Source organism: Gigantopelta aegis, chromosome 12, assembly GCF_016097555.1.
Source record: "Gigantopelta aegis isolate Gae_Host chromosome 12, Gae_host_genome, whole genome shotgun sequence".
NCBI lineage: Eukaryota > Metazoa > Mollusca > Gastropoda > Neomphalida > Peltospiridae > Gigantopelta > Gigantopelta aegis.
Window position 1 is genome coordinate 51,286,549 of NC_054710.1, and position 19,535 is coordinate 51,306,083.

The following is a 19,535-nucleotide window of genomic DNA, read 5'->3' on the forward strand; positions in this document are numbered from 1 at the left end:
CCTGATATACATTGAATTCTATGGCTAGGTTTGTACCTGATATACATTGAATTCTATGGCTAGGTTTGTACCTGATATACAGGTTTGTACCTGAATTCTATGGCTAGGTTTGTACCTGATATGAATTCTATGGCTAGGTTTGTACTTGATATACACATAATTTTATGGCTTGGTTTGTATCTGATAAACACTGAATTCTATGGCTAGGTTTGTACCTGATACACATCGAATTATATGGCTAGGTTTGTATCTGATAAACACTGAATTCTATGGCTAGGTTTGTACCTGATATACACTGAATTCTGTGGCTAGGTTTGTACTTGATATACACATAATTTTATGGCTTGGTTTGTATCTGATAAACACTGAATTCTATGGCTAGGTTTGTACCTGATATACACTGAATTCTATGGCTAGGTTTGTACCTGATATAAACTGAATTCTATGGCTAGGTTTGTATCTGATAAACACTGAATTATATGGCTAGGTTTGTACTTGATATACACATAATTCTATGGCTAGGTTTGTATCTGATAAACACAGAATTCTATGGCTAGGTTTGTACCTGATACACATAGAATTCTATGGCTAGGTTTGTACCTGATATACACTGAATTCTGTGGCTAGGTTTGTACCTGATATACATTGAATTCTGTGGCTAGGTTTGTACCTGATATACATTGAATTCTATGGCTAGGTTTGTACTTGATATACACAGAATTCTATGGCTAGGTTTGTACTACACTGATTCTTATACATTGAATTCTGTGGCTAGGTTTGTACCTGATATACATTGAATTCTATGGCTAGGTTTGTACTTGATATACACATAATTCTATGGCTAGGTTTGTACCTGATACACATTGAATTCTATGGCTAGGTTTGTACCTGATATACATTGAATTCTATGGCTAGGATTGTACCTGATACACATTGAATTCTATGGCTAGGTTTGTACTTGATATACACATAATTCTATGGCTAGGTTTGTATCTGATATACATTGAATTCTATGGCTAGGTTTGTACCTGATACACATTGAATTCTATGGCTAGGTTTGTACCTGATATACATTGAATTATATGGCTAGGTTTGTACCTGATATACACAGAATTCTATGGCTAGGTTTGTACCTGATAAACACTGAATTCTATGGCTAGGTTTGTACCTGATATACACTGAATTCTATGGCTATGTTTGTACCTGATATACATTGAATTCTATGGCTAGGTTTGTACCTGATATACATTGAATTCTATGCCTAGGTTTGTACATGATACACATTGAATTATATGGCTATGTTTGTACCTGATACACATCGAATTATATGGCTAGGTTTGTATCTGATAAACACTGAATTCTATGGCTAGGTTTGTACCTGATATACACTGAATTCTGTGGCTAGGTTTGTACTTGATATACACATAATTTTATGGCTAGGTTTGTACTTGATATACACATAATTCTATGGCTAGGTTTGTACCTGATAAACACTGAATTCTATGGCTAGGTTTGTACCTGATACACATCGAATTCTATGGCTAGGTTTGTACCTGATATACACTGAATTCTATGGCTAGGTTTGTACCTGATATACATTGAATTCTGTGGCTAGGTTTGTACCTGATATACATTGAATTCTATGGCTAGGTTTGTACCTGATATACACTGAATTCTATGGCTAGGTTTGTACCTGATATACATTGAATTCTGTGGCTAGGTTTGTACCTGATATACATTGAATTCTATGGCTAGGTTTGTACTTGATATACACAGAATTCTATGGCTAGGTTTGTACCTGATACACATTGAATTCTATGGCTAGGTTTGTACCTGATATACATTGAATTCTATGGCTAGGTTTGTACTTGATATACACATAATTCTATGGCTAGGTTTGTATCTGATATACATTGAATTCTATGGCTAGGTTTGTACCTGATACACATTGAATTCTATGGCTAGGTTTGTACCTGATATACATTGAATTATATGGCTAGGTTTGTACCTGATATACACAGAATTCTATGGCTAGGTTTGTACCTGATAAACACTGAATTCTATGGCTAGGTTTGTACCTGATATACATTGAATTCTATGGCTAGGTTTGTACCTGATATACACAGAATTCTATGGCTAGGTTTGTACCTGATATACACTGAATTCTATGGCTAGGTTTGTACCTGATATACACTGAATTCTATGGCTATGTTTGTACCTGATACACATCGAATTATATGGCTAGGTTTGTACCTGATAAACACTGAATTCTATGGCTAGGTTTGTACCTGATATACACTGAATTCTATGGCTAGGTTTGTACTTGATATACACATAATTCTATGGCTAGGTTTGTACCTGATACACATTGAATTCTATGGCTAGGTTTGTACCTGATACACATTGAATTCTATGGCTAGGTTTGTACTTGATATACACATAATTCTATGGCTAGGTTTGTATCTGATATACATTGAATTCTATGGCTAGGTTTGTACCTGATACACATTGAATTCTATGGCTAGGTTTGTACCTGATATACATTGAATTCTATGGCTAGGTTTGTACCTGATATACACTGAATTCTATGGCTAGGTTTGTACCTGATATACATTGAATTCTATGGCTAGGTTTGTACCTGATATACATTGAATTCTATGGCTAGGTTTGTACTTGATATACATTGAATTCTATGGCTAGGTTTCTACCTGATACACATTGAATTCTGTGGCTAGGTTTGTACCTGATATACATTGAATTCTATGGCTAGGTTTGTACTTGATATACACATAATTCTATGGCTAGGTTTGTACCTGATACACATTGAATTCTATGGCTAGGTTTGTACCTGATACACATTGAATTCTATGGCTAGGTTTGTACCTGATATACATTGAATTCTATGGCTAGGTTTGTACCTGATACACATTGAATTCTATGGCTAGGTTTGTACTTGATATACACATAATTCTATGGCTAGGTTTGTATCTGATATACATTGAATTCTATGGCTAGGTTTGTACCTGATACACATTGAATTCTATGGCGAGGTTTGTACCTGATATACATTGAATTCTATGGCTAGGTTTGTACCTGATACACATTGAATTCTAGGGCTAGGTTTGTACTTGATATACACATAATTCTATGGCTAGGTTTGTATCTGATATACATTGAATTCTATGGCTAGGTTTGTACCTGATACACATTGAATTCTATGGCTAGGTTTGTACCTGATATACATTGAATTCTATGGCTAGGTTTGTACTTGATATACACATAATTCTATGGCTAGGTTTGTACTGATATACATTTTAATTCTATGGCTAGGTTTGTACCTGATATACATTGAATTCTATGGCTAGGTTTGTAGCGTTTCCCTTTTCCTTCTCCATAAGCGACACAATGAGCGTGCACGAGTTCCTGGACTGGTCGTCGTCCACGTCTCTCAGAGTCACAAAGAACTGTGGATTGTACCAGTATTCCTCTGTAACATGGTAAAATGACAAAGTACATTAACACAGAAAAATAACAGTATAATAACAGAGTAAAATAACAGAGCAAAATAGCACAGTATAATAAAACAGTATAATAACACAGTATAATAACAGTGAAATGACAATAAAACTGCAGTATAATAATACCATGTAATAACACGGTGCAATAACACAGTAAAATAACAGTGAAATAACAGTAAAACTGCAGTATAATAACACAGTAAAATAACAGTGAAATAATACAGTAAAATAAGAGTGTAATAACAGTCACATAATAGTAAAATAACACAGTAAATTTACACAGCATAATACCATAGTATAATAACATAGTATAATAACACAGTAAAATAGCACAGTGAAATAACAGAATAGTAACAGTATAATAGCACAGTAAAATACACAATTTATTATCGCTTAAAGGGACTGCCATGAGTTTGTTTCGACTGCACTATGTTTTCCACTAAAGAATCATTGAGAGTGGACGCGGCACATACGTGCGGTCTGGCTAAGAGAGTAAAAGTTTCAATGAGAGCGCCCAGACTGGAGGCGTGTGATGCGTGCGTCTTAGCAATGCATGCGGCGGCCTCAGATTACAGTTATCTTCCCGTTTGGTTGTCCGCACAACTAGTCTGCTGTTTGACTGTGATTATTTCATAGCAGACAGCCATGAAGTGGCAACTTTTGACTGAAGTTGACAGGGGAGAGCATGTAATTTGTAAACGTGTAACCTGTTGACATTGAAGACTTGTTTGTGGTAATTCTGGCCCATGCAAAAGTAGTGCTTTTTGTGTAAAATGGGTGTATTCCGGCCAGGTTTAGTAGGTGTGTTTGTTTAAACCAATATCCTGGGAGAAAGAGCTGGACAACAGGGGTAGTCCTTTTCAGGGTATGTTTTCCCCAGACAGGCAAAGTTACATACAAAAATCCATGGGACTGCTGATATTAATAAACATGTTATAGCCACTAACGCTATATAGAAACATATAGCGTAATTAATTGTGGTCTGTGGCCAGGCCAGCCGCAAAGAAATATTCATGTATGGTGTATGTGTCCAAAACAACGCAGGCGGCAGACGCATCAGACGTAAGACGTTCACGCGACGCATCTCGTCTGTATGAGCCTTTACAAAACGGTTTTGGTGTCTAAACTTACATATTAAATAGAGTTTCTTGTTTAAAATAGCAGTGTCTGTAGAAACAAAGCGTTAGTTGTCGTAGCCCGAACTGAATTTTACCTTCCAATAATTTCGTACGTACGAAACAAATCATGTGTGTAGATAAAGGATGTCGGGACTAAATGGGTATTATTATTCGTGAAGGTGTGAAGATCGGTTCTTTGAGCACTGCACCTTATCGCTGTTGTTAAAATATCCCTTTTATATAACAAAAACATTTACTTGGCCGCTTAATACTAGTATTTTAGCAATTTGGGATCCGATTTAGGTGGCCGCTGGTCGCGTTAGACAGGTGACCGCTTATTACAGGTACGTTTACATTATAAATCGTTTGGGAGGGGAAAATGTGGCCGCTTAAGGCATGCAACCGCTGATTACAGGTGGCCGCTATATATATATATGTTACAAAATAAAATGAAAACTGACTGCTACAGATGTTTGCACTCATTGGATATAGCGACACTGGTATTCTGAAAATGTATTTAATATGTAAGTTTAATAATCAAAAACGCTTTATGGGTCAGAAACGTCTTACAATGGCTGCGAACTCGGGACAGGTCCTTTAGCCAACAGTGCAACATCACAATAACATAGATGGATTTTGCGCCTTCCTCTAAATAAAAACAACAACAACAACAAAATAGAAGATTAAAAATAAAATATCTAAAACTATCGCAAAAATATGTAATGGGCCGAAAGGTTCCAAGTGGCATGTCCGTGTAATAATACTCGTATCTATACTCACAGACATATGGAGGGTTACCACAGTCCCCAGCTGTCACCCCGTGTAATAATACTCGTATCTACACTCACAGACATATGGAGGGTTACCACAGTCCCCAGCTGTCACCCCGTGTAACAATACTCGTATCTACACTCACAGACATATGGAGGGTTACCACAGTCCCCAGCTGTCACCCCGTGTAACAATACTCGTATCTACACTCACAGACATATGGAGGGTTATCACAGTCCCCAGCTGTCACCCCGTGTAACAATACTCGTATCTACACTCACAGACATATGGAGGGTTATCACAGTCCCCAGCTGTCACCCCGTGTAACAATACTCGTATCTACACTCACAGACATATGGAGGGTTATCACAGTCCCCAGCTGTCACCCCGTGTAACAATACTCGTATCTACACTCACAGACATATGGAGGGTTACCACAGTCCCCAGCTGTCACCCCGTGTAATAATACTCGTATCTACACTCACTGACATATGGAGGGTTACCACAGTCCCCAGCTGTTACCCTGTGTAATAATACTCGTACGTACACCCACTGACATGGAGGGTTACCACAGCCCCCAGCTGTTACCCCGTGTAATAATACTCGTATCTACACTCACTGACATATGGAGGGTTACCACAGTCCCCAGCTATCACCCCGTGTAATAATACTCGTATCTACACTCACTGACATATGGAGGGTTACCACAGTCCCCAGCTATCACCCCGTGTAATAATACTCGTATCTACACTCACTGACATATGGAGGGTTACCACAGCCCCGAACTATCACCCCATGTAATAATACTCGTATCTACACTCACTGACATATGGAGGGTTACCACAGCCCCGAACTATCACCCCGTGTAATAATACTCGTATCTACACTCACTGACATATGGAGGGTTACCACAGCCCCGAACTATCACCCCGTGTAATAATACTCGTATCTACACTCACTAACATATGGAGGGTTACCACAGCCCAGAACTATCACCCCGTGTAATAATACTCGTATCTAAACTCACTGGCATGTGGAGGGTTACCACAACCCCGAACTATCACCCCGTGTAATAATACTCCTATCTACACTCACTGACATATGGAGGGTTACCACAGCTCCCAGCTGTTTCCCTGTGTAATAATACTCGTATCTATACTCACTGACATATGGAGGGTTACCACAGCTCCCAGCTGTCACCCCGTGTAATAATACTCGTATGTACACTCACTGTCATATGGAGGGTTACCACAGCCCCCAGCTGTCACCCCACGTATCCAGGCGTCATGATACACGGTCACATTCCAACGTTGTTTAGCCTGGAGGTGAAAAATATTTTTAAAATGTAATAAATAAATGAATAAACTACAAAGCATGAAAAGGGAACAAAAGTAGAACAAACGGATATTCATCAATAATAAACAATAAAGCAAGTTACTAAATAAATATGAAAAGATGAATTTATAAAATTAATATTTAAGACAGATAAACATACAAACAGACACATACTCACACACAAGCTCATGTTTACACATAGAAAACCAATATCGCCCACTGACCCATCTAACATTCTATCCATCCATACATGCACAGACAGACACACACTGAACAGACAGGCATTCGGACGATAAACATGCAAAATGGGTTCTGTGCGGCTGAAATGGTTTATGTATGGATAACAAATGAAGATGAAACGTTCCGAGAGTATTGCTAAAGCACTATATGTTCAGGTCAAGCTGAGTTCCATATAACACTTCTCAGAGGATGAAAGTGCATAAACAAACAAAGAGAGAAAGAAAAGCTGAGTTCAAGAGAGGAGCCGGTTGTAAGGTAACACTAACCTCGTCTTCTGCTATCTCCTCCGTGAGCGCGTCAGGCTGGAGATGGCACATGTTTATCTCGTCAAAGTTGGGCATGAAGTCTTCAAACTCCATCCTAGAAAATAGGTAAAACCATATCAAAAAGACAGTATTACATGAGTTCATATCAAAGATTTGGATTTGACCTCATTGCAGTTTGGTATGCTATCTTCACACACCAACTTAGAAAATATATCACCAATATCAACATGACAGTATTACACAATGTTATATCAAATATGTCGATTTGATCTCTCTGTAGCTTGGCATCAAATCATCAAACGATATTCTAGAAACAAATGTATCAACAAGTCTGTAGAACAAAATTTCGAATCCAGCATTTTCTGGATCGGATTGACCTCGTCAAGATTGGCATACATTTTTCAAAGCACATCCTAGAAAATATAATGCATAACTTCGTATCAAAGACGTCCCAGGCTGGATAGATCTCGTCAAAGTTTGGTATCCTAGAAAATGTACCAACAAGACAGAAACGAACAATTTCACATCAAACATGTGTTACTTTGGATTTGATTTCGTCAAAGCTTGGCAGACAAATTAATTTTTAAATGAAATCCTAGAAAATATAGTAATACGTTTTATATAACAAATAATGTTTCTTAGTTTGGATTTTATTTGATCTGGTCTGGCACAAAATCTTCAAAAGACATTCTGTCAAATGCGTCATCAAGACAGTAATACACAATTCGTTATCCAACATTTACTAGATTTCATTATCTCGTCAAACCTTTTGCATCATATTTTCAAACGACATCCTAGAAAAAATATCTACAAAACCGTAATACACAATTTCACATAAACGTTGTTCTAGTCTAGAGGAACAAAAACATAAAAAAGAGAGGAGAGGGATGTGATAAATACAATCCATGTTTAATAATTAAAACAAAAACCACGGGCTACTAGGTTACTACTACTACTTGTACTACTACTATCATTACTTGACTTTGACGCTAGACTGTTAAATGCCGTGCAGAAGGTTCAAAACCTGTCAGCTGACACTTTGTGGGGGTTTAAAAAATATTATACTATATTACAATGTATATAGATGATAATAAACGACTTACCTGTTATTAATTATCAAACTGATGTCCCGAGTGAAATAATATTCACTTGTGACGAGCTGTAATAATTTAACGAGGAACCTAGATTTGATAATAACTGGTACCTAGTTTGTTATTCCATTTATTACTCAGCTATTTGTTTCTCAAGAAATATTTTATTTTCGATTTACATGTACATGTACATGCCGCCAATATATAGCTATTTCTCTCTCCAGCCAGTGCACCACGACTGGTATATCAAAGGCCGTGGTATGTGCTATCCTGTCTATGGGATGGTGTATATAAAAGATCCCTTGCTGCCAATCGAAAAGAGTAGCCCATGAAGTGGCGACAGAGGGTTTCCTCCTTCAATATCTGTGTGGTCCTTAACCATATATCTGACGCCACATAACCGTAAATAAAATGTGTTGAGTGCGTCGTTAAATAAAACATTTCATTCATTCATTCTTATATATAGAAACGATGTAAACACGTTCTTATATAATTTTCAAAACCCCCGCAAAGTTCTACTTATTCTTTAAAAAACAAAAAACAAAAAACAAACAAACAAACATACAAACATACATACATACATACATATATATATAAACATACCAAAATTCTCCGTCTTCACGTCTGCGAAACTTGATATCATTTTTAATTTCTTCAGAGAGATACGTCATCTCGGGTGAGCGGTCTGACCACGCCCCATTCCACTCCGCGCGACCCCAGGGATTGCGCAAGCGCATTAACCGATATTCGCGACCGCCACTGGTAATCTGTGAAAGAAATAAATGATTAGTTTATGATACCCCAGCACGCTGTTTAATCAGTGAATGTGATCAACAATTGGCAACTGTATTAACTAGTTTTGACAATATGAGAGAGAGAGAGAGAGAGAGAGAGAGAGAGAGAGAGAGAGAGAGAGAGAGAGAGAGAGAGAGAGAGAGAGAGAGAGAGAGAGAGAGAGAGAGAGAGAGAGAGAGAGAGAGAGAGACACACACACAGAGAGAGAGAGAGAGAGAGAGAGAGAGAGAGAGAGAGAGAGAGAGAGAGAGAGAGAGAGAGAGAGAGAGAGAGAGAGAGAGAGAGAGAGAGAGAGAGACAGAGAGAGAGAGAGAGACAGAGAGAGAGAGAGAGAGAGAGAGAGAGAGAGAGAGAGAGAGAGAGAGAGAGAGAGAGAGAGAGAGAGAGAGAGAGAGAGAGAGAGAGAGAGAGAGAGAGAGAGAGAGAGAGAGAGTTTTATTAATCTGTGCTATAAGCTGTTTAATCAGTGAATGTGATCAACAGTTGGCAACTGTATTAACTAGTTTTGACAATATGAGAGAGAGAGAGAGAGAGAGAGAGAGAGAGAGAGAGAGAGAGAGAGAGAGAGAGAGAGAGTTTTATTAATCTGTGCTATAAGTTGAACTAAAAGGGTCAATCATTTGACCCTCACACAGGATCTATAATCTCTGACCTCGAAGCAACATATAACTGGTAACAGTGACGTCACTAATGAGGATTCGTAATTTGACGTCACTTACTCGGCTAAATCCGGTAATGCTGTAGGCGTGACCTTCATAAAGTCCGTTCGGCCGTCTTGTCTCCCACTGATCAGGAGAAGAGCGCTGTTTTTGCTGCAAGCACAAGAGAATATATTATATGATGAGGGGTGGGGTGAGGGGGCTCAATAGATATCTTACTATGACCACCACGGGGAAGTAATATATTATATGATGAGGGGTGGGGTGAGGGGGCTCAATAGATATCTTACTATGACCACCACGGGGAAGTAATATATTATATGATGAGGGGTGGGGTGAGGGGGCTCAATAGATATCTTACTATGACCACCACGGGCAAGAGCGGTGTTTTTGCTGCAAGCACAAGAGAATATATTATATGATGAGGGGTGGGGTGAGGGGGCTCAATAGATATCTTACTATGACCATCACCGGGAAGAGCGCTGTTTTTGCTGCAAGCACAAGAGAATATATTATATGATGAGAGGTGGGGTGAGGGGGCTCAATAGATATCTTACTATGACCATCACCGGGAAGAGCGCTGTTTTTGCTGCAAGCACAAGAGAATATATTATATGATGAGAGGTTGGGTGAGGGGGCTCAATAGATATCTTACTATGACCACCACGGGGAAGAGCGGTGTTTTTGCTGCAAGCACAAGGGAATATATTATATGATGAGGGGTGGGGTGAGGGGGCTCAATTGATATCTTACTATGACCACCACGGGGAAGAAATATTTTAAAATTAAAGTTTGTTTTGTTTAACAACACCACTAGAGCACATTGATTTTATTAATCATCGGCTATTGGATGACAAGCATATGGTAATTTTGACAGTCAAGAGAGGAAGCCCGCAACACTATGCCACTAATAGCAAGGGATATTTTATATGCACCATCCCACAGACAGGATAGCACATACTACGGTCTTTGATATACCAGTTGTGTTGCACTGGCTGGAAAGATAAATAGCCAATGGATCCACCGACGGGGATCGACCCAAGACCGACTGCACATCAGGCCTGCGCTTTACCACTCGGCTACGTTCCGCTCCTCAATATTTTAAAATGACCCACACGATTATTATCTAATATGACCAGTATTGAACGTTAACTGGATACATATAAGCACAAAAATAAGTTAAAACTACATTCCCTGAAATATTTTTATTATTTAAGCATATAGAACAGAAAATCCAATTACGTTTGGTGCATATAATATGACGCCGCACTCCGCATTGGTTTCACTACGCTGGCTTATTCAGGTCAAAAACAAAGCCATGATTTTGAAAGTGGGACACTTTTGACGGGCTCGTACAGATCTCGGTTTTCATTGGCTTATTACAAGTATAGAATTCCCCAACAAGAAATCACGTGAGATTTCGCAATTTTTGAACAAATTTAACTGTCTTGATTGAGGGGTCGTCTCATATCTCCAAAACATATTTATATCCATAGAGGTATAGTACAACGCCTTTCCAGGGGTCGGTGAATGGGTGATTTGCCTTGAAATTTTGACAGTGGCCAGCTGTTGGCATACGCATTACATGTAAGGGGGTGTTACTAATTACGTAACGCTCTAGGAGTAGAGGAAGAGGGTACTGTGTTCGATTTACATAACATTTTTTTAAGACTATATGTTATTTTTATTCATTACTTAGACCTAAAAAGGTGTTTTTTGGAAATGCGCGGTCAGTCTAGGATCGATCCCCATCGGCCGGTATACAAAAAGACCATGGTATGTGATATCCTGTCTGCTAAAAAAAAAAAATGTAGCGGGTTTCCAAGGCGCGTGTGCAGGGATTTCAGCGGGGTTGGGATTATAGACTGTGTTAAGCGAAGTTTATATGGGGCCATGCTCCCCCAAAAAAAATGTATTTCAATTTTTTTTTAAGCTTGGGCAAGTAAGGGTTTCGACCTCCAATACCCTCCCCCTGCACATGCACCCGATTCCTCTCTAAGATTATATGTCAAAATTACCAAATGTTAGACATCCAACAGCAGATGGAAGGAAGAATAGAATATGTTTTATTTAACGACGCACTCAACACATTTTATTTACGGTTGTATGGGGTCGGATGATTATTAAATCAATATGCTTTATCTTTGATGTCGTTAACCCCCCCCCCCCCAACTTTACCCTTTCGAAACGAAATATTTATTTGAATTTGTCGATTTTAACACGTAAAATTAAGAAGTAGAAACGTTCATTGTCTACTTTAGTATATTTTATTTTTAAAATATATACATGATTAATGTGTTACTAGTATACAAACTAAACTTTGAAAGTTTTACTAACACTGTATAAAATATCAATTCTGAAATAGGAAGGTACGACTGTCGATAATACGTTGTCAAGATCAAACTGGTTTTAACTAAAGACTCTAGTACCGTATCCTCAACCGAACGTTCTTCGTACAGCGCAAGATTTCTCTTTTAATTTTTTGAGACGAACCCTACAATTTGAAATCGGCAAACGCACGTGTTAACTGAACTGACAACAGGCTGTCGTTTGTGCTTTGCCGAGCTATGGCGGCACAGGCGACGAATCAAGCGTATACGTTTGACGATATCCGTTCATAGCGAAAACACACGACTTTTTTTTAAAGTGCATTTGAGCTTGTATTTCACATTTGTACATGATGTTATAATATGGTAACCAGAGAATGTAACTTTAAAATGAAAAAAAAAGAAAAGGTATTCATATCTTAATAGCCATAGCGGTAATTGTATTGAGACAATGTCCTGTCACTGTGGTGTTCCTGTTTTGATTTCGCTGTGACTTACATAGATACTCAGCGTTATAGTATTTCAATGTCCTGTCACTGTGGTGTTCCTGTTTTGATATCGCCGTGACTTACGTAGATAATCAGCGTTATAGTATTTCAATGTCCTGTCACTGTCGTGTACCTGTTTTGATATCGCCGTGACTTACGTAGATACTGCCGCCCATCATGGAGTTCATGCTGAATGCCTTGTAGAGGAGATCGTACAGGTCACCTGGAATGTTCGCCTTGTCCTTCAGGTCGATCACCTCGGAGATCCCACCAGTAAAGTCGACCATCGAGTCCTGCAGCTTGCCGCCGTCCAGGGCCTCGTAACAGCCGCGCAGTCTGAAACACAGTTCAACGACACCACTAGAGCACATTCGTGTATTAATCACCGGCTACTGGATGTCAAACATTTGGTAATTCTGACATATAGTCATTCATTCATTCATTTCAACTTTCGTACTTATATCCAATTAAGGTTCAAGGTGGGCACACACCTTAGATATCTGGGCTGTCTGTCCAAAACAGATGGTTAGTTGTTTGTTGTTAGTGGTTAGTGCGAGTGAAGAGGGTGTAGTGGCCTTAGACCTATTCATTGTATCGTTAAAACTGGCTCTGGTTGGGAGCCTGTACCGGGCTGCGAACCTAGTACCTACCAGCCTTATGTTAGTGGTTAGTGAGAGAGAAGAGGGTGTAGTGGCCTTAGACCTATTCATTGTATCATTAAAACTGGCTCTGGTTGGGAGCCTGTACCGGGCTGCGAACCTAGTACCTACCAGCCTTATGTTAGTGGTTAGTGAGAGAGAAGAGGGTGTAGTGGCCTTAGATCTATTCATTGTATCGTTAAAACTGGCTCTGGTTGGGAGCCTGTACCGGGCTGCGAACCTAGTACCTACCAGCCTTATGTTAGTGGTTAGTGAGAGAGAAGAGGGTGTAGTGGCCTTAGACCTATTCATTGTATCGTTAAACCTGGCTCTGGTTGGGAGCCTGTACCGGGCTGCGAACCTAGTACCTACCAGCCTTATGTTAGTGGTTAGTGAGAGAGAAGAGGGTGTAGTGGCCTTAGACCTATTCATTCTATCGTTAAAACTGGCTCTGGTTGGGAGCCTGTACCGGGCTGCGAACCTAGTACCTACCAGCCTTATGTCCGATGGCTTAACCACAACATCACCTAGGCCGGTGATATATAGTCAGTGACTGTTTGGCAAACAGACTAATGAGTAAAATGTTACAGTTAAACTTTGCTTTTGTTTAGCGACACCACTAGAGCATATTTATTTATTTATTATCGGCCATTGGATGTCAAACATTTGGAAATTCTGACATATTATATTCTTAAGAGAGGAAAAACGCTACCATTAGTAGCAATGGATTTTTAATATGCACCATCCATAGAAACAATGCTTTGTTTCTATGGAATAGTGCATCTAAATGGGGAGGGAGGGGGGGGGGGGGGGGGTGTTGGTGGTCACAGACGTCTCGTTACCTTTGCGGCCAGTTTTTAGAATGCCCTTTTTAAATTTATGATCCAAAATATACAACAATATACTGTCCTGAAAGTGAATCCAAAATATACAACAATATACTGCCCTGAAAGTGAATCCAAAATATACAACAATATATTGCCCTGAAAGTGAATCCAAAATATACAACAATATACTGCCCTGAAAGTGAATCCAAAATATACAACAATATACTGCCCTGAAAGTGAATCCAAGATATACAACAATATACTGCCCTGAAAGTGAATACCTTTAAGAAGACATTTATTTATTTCTATCATGACATACTTAGCGTACGCCTTCTCGATCAGTGGTGACCAGAATTCATCCTTCCTCTCTCGGTTGTAGCCGAATATCAGATTGTAGCCGTCTGTCGGCAAATAGTCGTCAATGATCACTTCAACCCACTTGCCGTACCACCAGAAGTTGAAGTGGAAGATTCCTGTTAAATAAATAGTGTAAACAGTCAAAGATTCCTGTAAAATAAATAATTGAAACAATCAAATGATTCCTGTAAAATAAATAATGTAAACAGTTAATGGTGAAATGATTCCTGTAAAATAAGTCAAAGGATTCCTGTAAAATAAATAATTGAACCAATCAAATGATTCCTGTAAAATGCATAATTTAACAATCATGTGATTCATGATCACTTCAACCCACTTGCCGTACCACCGGATATTGAAGTGCAAAAGTCAAAGGATTTCTGTGAAATAAATAATGTAAATCCAAGTGTCGATGATCATGTCAAACCACTTGCTGTGCCACCAGAAATCAAAGTGGAAGAGTCCATGATCATGTTAAACCACTTGCTGTACAACCAGAAATCAAAGTGGAAGAGTCCATGGTCATGTCAAACCACTTGCTGTACGACCAGAAATCAAAGTGGAAGAGTCCATGATCATGTCAAACCACTTGCTGTACGACCAGAAATCAAAGTGGAAGAGTCCATGCTCATGCCAAACCACTTGCTGTGCCACCAGAAATCAAAGTGGAACAGTCCATGATCATGTCAAACCACTTGCTGTGCCACCAGAAATCAAAGTGGAAGAGTCCATGGTCATGTCAAACCACTTGCTGTACGACCAGAAATCAAAGTGGAAGAGTACATGGTCATGTCAAACCACTTGCTGTGCTACCAGAAATCAAAGTGGAAGAGTCCATGGTCATGTCAAACCACTTGCTGTACGACCAGAAATCAAAGTGGAAGAGTACATGGTCATGTCAAACCACTTGCTGTACGACCAGAAATCAAAGTGAAAGAGTCCATGGTCATGTCAAACCACTTGCTGTCCCACCAGAAATCAAAGTGGAAGAGTCCATGATCATGCCAAACCACTTGCTGTACGACCAGAAATCAAAGTGGAAGAGTCCATGGTCATGTCAAACCACTTGCTGTACGACCAGAAATCAAAGTGGAAGAGTCCATGATCATGTCAAACCACTTGCTGTGCCACCAGAAATCAAAGTGAAAGAGTCCATGGTCATGTCAAACCACTTGCTGTCCCACCAGAAATCAAAGTGGAAGAGTCCATGATCATGCCAAACCACTTGCTGTACGACCAGAAATCAAAGTGGAAGAGTCCATGATCATGCCAAACCACTTGCTGTACGACCAGAAATCAAAGTGGAAGAGTCCATGATCATCCCAAACCACTTGCTGTACGACCAGAAATCAAAGTGGAAGAGTCCATGATCATCCCAAACCACTTGCTGTACGACCAGAAATCAAAGTGGAAGAGTCCATGATCATGCCAAACCACTTGCTGTACGACCAGAAATCAAAGTGGAAGAGTCCATGGTCATGCCAAACCACTTGCTGTACGACCAGAAATCAAAGTGGAAGAGTCCATGATCATGTCAAACCACTTGCTGTACGACCAGAAATCAAAGTGGAAGAGTCCATGATCATGTCAAACCACTTGCTGTACGACCAGAAATCAAAGTGGAAGAGTCCATGGTCATGTCAAACCACTTGCTGTGCGACCAGAAATCAAAGTGGAACAGTCCATGATCATGTCAAACCACTTGCTGTGCGACCAGAAATCAAAGTGGAACAGTCCATGATCATGTCAAACCACTTGCTGTGCCACCAGAAATCAAAGTGGAACAGTCCATGATCATGCCAAACCACTTGCTGTACTACCAGAAATCAAAGTGGAAGAGTCCATTAAACTGTTCCTAGCTGCCCGTCTGCTTACGTAACTGATTGTTTGACTATATATCTGCCCGTCTGCATCTCTGTCCGGCAGTCTCTCTGTTTTTGTGAATGCTTCTCTGGTGTGTCCAGTATTGTACACTGTAGGGGTGGATGGGGGTGAGGGTTGCTAATAAGGACCGTACAGGTCAATATACAAATATCCAAAGTGAAGGGAGCAGTGAAGATGTGATTGGGAGGAGTGTGACTCCATACTCCTCTATCCAGCCACGTCTGTCGGTCTGTCTGTCTGTCTCTATCTGTTGTGGGCGGAACGGGCAAGATGTGATTGGGAGGGGTGTGACTCCATACTCCACTATCCAGCCACGTCTGTCTGTCTGTCTGTTGTCTCTATCTGTTGTGGGCGGAACGGGCAAGATGTGATTAGGAGAGGTGTGACTCCATACTCCTCTATCCAGCCACGTCTGTCTGTCTGTCTGTCTGTCTCTATCTGTTGTGGGCGGAACGGGCAAGATGTGATTGGGAGGGTGTGACTCCATACTCCTCTATCCAGCTACGTCTGTCTGTCTGTTTGTCTGTCTCTATCTGTTGTGGGCGGAACGGGCAAGATGTGATTGGGAGGGGTGTGACTCCATACTCCTCTATCCAGCAACGTCTGCCTGTCTGTCTGTCTGTCTGTCTCTATCTGTTGTGGGCGGAAGGGGCAAGATGTGATTGGGAGGGGTGTGACTCCATACTCCTCTATCCAGCTACGTCTATCTGTCTGTCTGTCTGTCTCTATCTGTTGTGGGCGGAACGGACAAGATGTGATTGGGAGGGTGTGTCTCCATACTCCTCTATCCAGCCACGTCTGTCTGTCTGTCTCTATCTGTATTGTGGGCGGAACGGGCAAGATGTGATTGGGAGGGTGTGACTCCATACTCCTCTATCCAGCTACGTCTGTCTGTCTGTTTGTCTGTCTCTATCTGTTGTGGGCGGAACGGGCAAGATGTGATTGGGAGGGGTGTGACTCCATACTCCTCTATCCAGCAACGTCTGTCTGTCTGTCTGTCTGTCTGTCTGTCTCTATCTGTTGTGGGCGGAACGGGCAAGATGTGACTGGGAGGGTGTGACTCCATACTCCTCTATCCAGCTACGTCTGTCTGTCTGTTTGTCTGTCTCTATCTGTTGTGGGCGGAACGGGCAAGATGTGATTGGGAGGGGTGTGACTCCATACTCCTCTATCCAGCAACGTCTGTCTGTCTGTCTGTCTGTCTGTCTCTATCTGTTGTGGGCGGAAGGGGCAAGATGTGATTGGGAGGGGTGTGACTCCATACTCCTCTATCCAGCTACGTCTGTCTGTCTGTCTGTCTGTCTGTCTGTCTCTATCTGTTGTGGGCTGGACGGACAAGATGTGATTGGGAGGGTGTGACTCCATACTCCTCTATCCAGCTACGTCTGTCTGTCTGTCTGTCTGTCTGTCTCTATTTGTTGTGGGCGGGACGGACAAGATGTGATTGGGAGGGTGTGACTCCATACTCCTCTATCCAGCTACGTCTGTCTGTCTGTCTGTCTGTCTGTCTCTATCTGTTGTGGGCGGGACGTAGCCCAGTAGTACACTTGTTTGCTTGATGCGCAGTCGGTCTGGGATCGATCTCCGTCAGTGGACTCATTGGGCTATTTCTCGTTCCTGCCAATGCACCATGACTGGTATATTAAAGGCTGTGGTGTGTGCTTTCCTGTCTGTGCGATGGTGCGTATAGAAGATCCCTTGCTACTAATGGAACAATTTAGCGGGTTTCCTTTCTAAGACTATAATAGCCGATGATTAATAAATGAACGTGCTCTAGCGGTGTCATTAAACAAACTAAACTATCTGTGGATGTCCGTGCGTCCGTCGGTCAGCCTGCCTCTGTTCTCGTTCGTGTACAATTGCTCCGTCCACGTCATGTTATGAATATTATAGTTTTCATGCTCACCCATGGACACACACACACAAAGAGAGAGAGAGAGAGAGAGAGAGAGAGAGAGAGAGAGAGAGAGAGAGAGAGAGAGAGAGAGAGAGAGAGAGAGAGAGAGAGAGAGAGAGAGAGAGAGACAGAGGCATACAGACATGCAGACATGCAAACAGACAGAAAGTCATAGTAAGAGACAAAGACAAAGACAGAGACAGGAGACAGAAATAGATAGCAAATCGAAGAGAGAGAGAGAGAGAGAGAGAGAGAGAGAGAGAGAGAGAGAGAGAGAGAGAGAGAGAGAGAGAGAGAGAGAGAGAGAGACAGACAGACAGACAGAGACAGACAAACAGAGAGACAGAGACAGAACTACAGACAGGGAGAGAGAATTGTTTCCTTTACGACACCTCAGCACATTTTACCAACAGCGATTTCATCCCAAACCGTGCCTCAAGCATGGTACACCAAAGTCCGATGTATGTGCTATCGTGTCTGGGAAAGGGCGTATAAAATATCCCTTGCTGATAACGAAATACTGTAGTGTGTATCCTCCAAGACTATGCCAAAGTATCAAATGTTTGACTTCAATAATAGCTGATATTAATAAATCAATGTGCTCTAGTAGTGTCGTTAACCAAAACAAACTTTGGAAAATTAGTTGAAATACGAACGTTTAACGACACCACTAGATCACATTAATTTATATTAATAATCGGCTATTAGATGTCAAATATGTTTCCATTAGTAGCAAGTATTCTTTTATATGCCTGATCCGACAGACAAGATAGCACATACCAAGATCTTTGATATACCAGTCGTGATGCGCCGACTGGAACGAGAAATAGCCCAATGGGCCCACCAATCAGAATTTATCCCAAACCGACCGCGCACCAAGTAAGTGCTTCGCGCTATACCACCCCGCTTTACCACAGACAGTCAGTCAAAGGATTCCAGTAAAATACCACTGCGCTTTACCACAGACAGACAGTCAAAGGATTCCAGTAAAATACCACTGCGCTTTACCCCTGCGCTTTACCACAGACAGACAGTCAAAGGATTCCAGTAAAATACCACTGCGCTTTACCACTGCACTTTACCACAGACAGACAGTTAAAGGATTCCAGTAAAATACATAATTGAAACAATCAAATGATTCCTGTAAAATGGATAATGTAACAATTAAAGGATTCTTGTAAAAAGGATAATGTAACAATCAAAGGATTCTGGTAAAATGGATAATGTAACAATTAAAGGATTCTTGTAAAATGGATAATGTAACAATCAAAGGATTCTTGTAAAATGGATAATGTAACAATCAAATGATTCCTGTAAAATGGAT

The 19,535-nt window shown here is 40.6% G+C and overlaps 1 protein-coding gene across 2 annotated transcripts in view; it reads right to left on the reverse strand.

Moving 5' to 3' along the window:
• The window catches only part of LOC121386313 (calpain-9-like), a 79,833-nt gene that overhangs the window by 23,101 nt on the left and 37,197 nt on the right, over positions 1–19,535 (reverse strand). For both annotated transcript variants that reach the window (XM_041517177.1, XM_041517174.1), the window contains exons 5-11: positions 14,393–14,546; positions 12,767–12,944; positions 9,854–9,946; positions 8,943–9,106; positions 7,249–7,342; positions 6,639–6,726; positions 3,339–3,487 (exon numbers count right to left, since the gene is read on the reverse strand). In XM_041517177.1, coding sequence (XP_041373111.1) covers positions 3,339–3,487; positions 6,639–6,726; positions 7,249–7,342; positions 8,943–9,106; positions 9,854–9,946; positions 12,767–12,944; positions 14,393–14,546 — 920 coding nt within the window. The remainder of the gene's footprint in view (positions 1–3,338; positions 3,488–6,638; positions 6,727–7,248; positions 7,343–8,942; positions 9,107–9,853; positions 9,947–12,766; positions 12,945–14,392; positions 14,547–19,535) is intronic.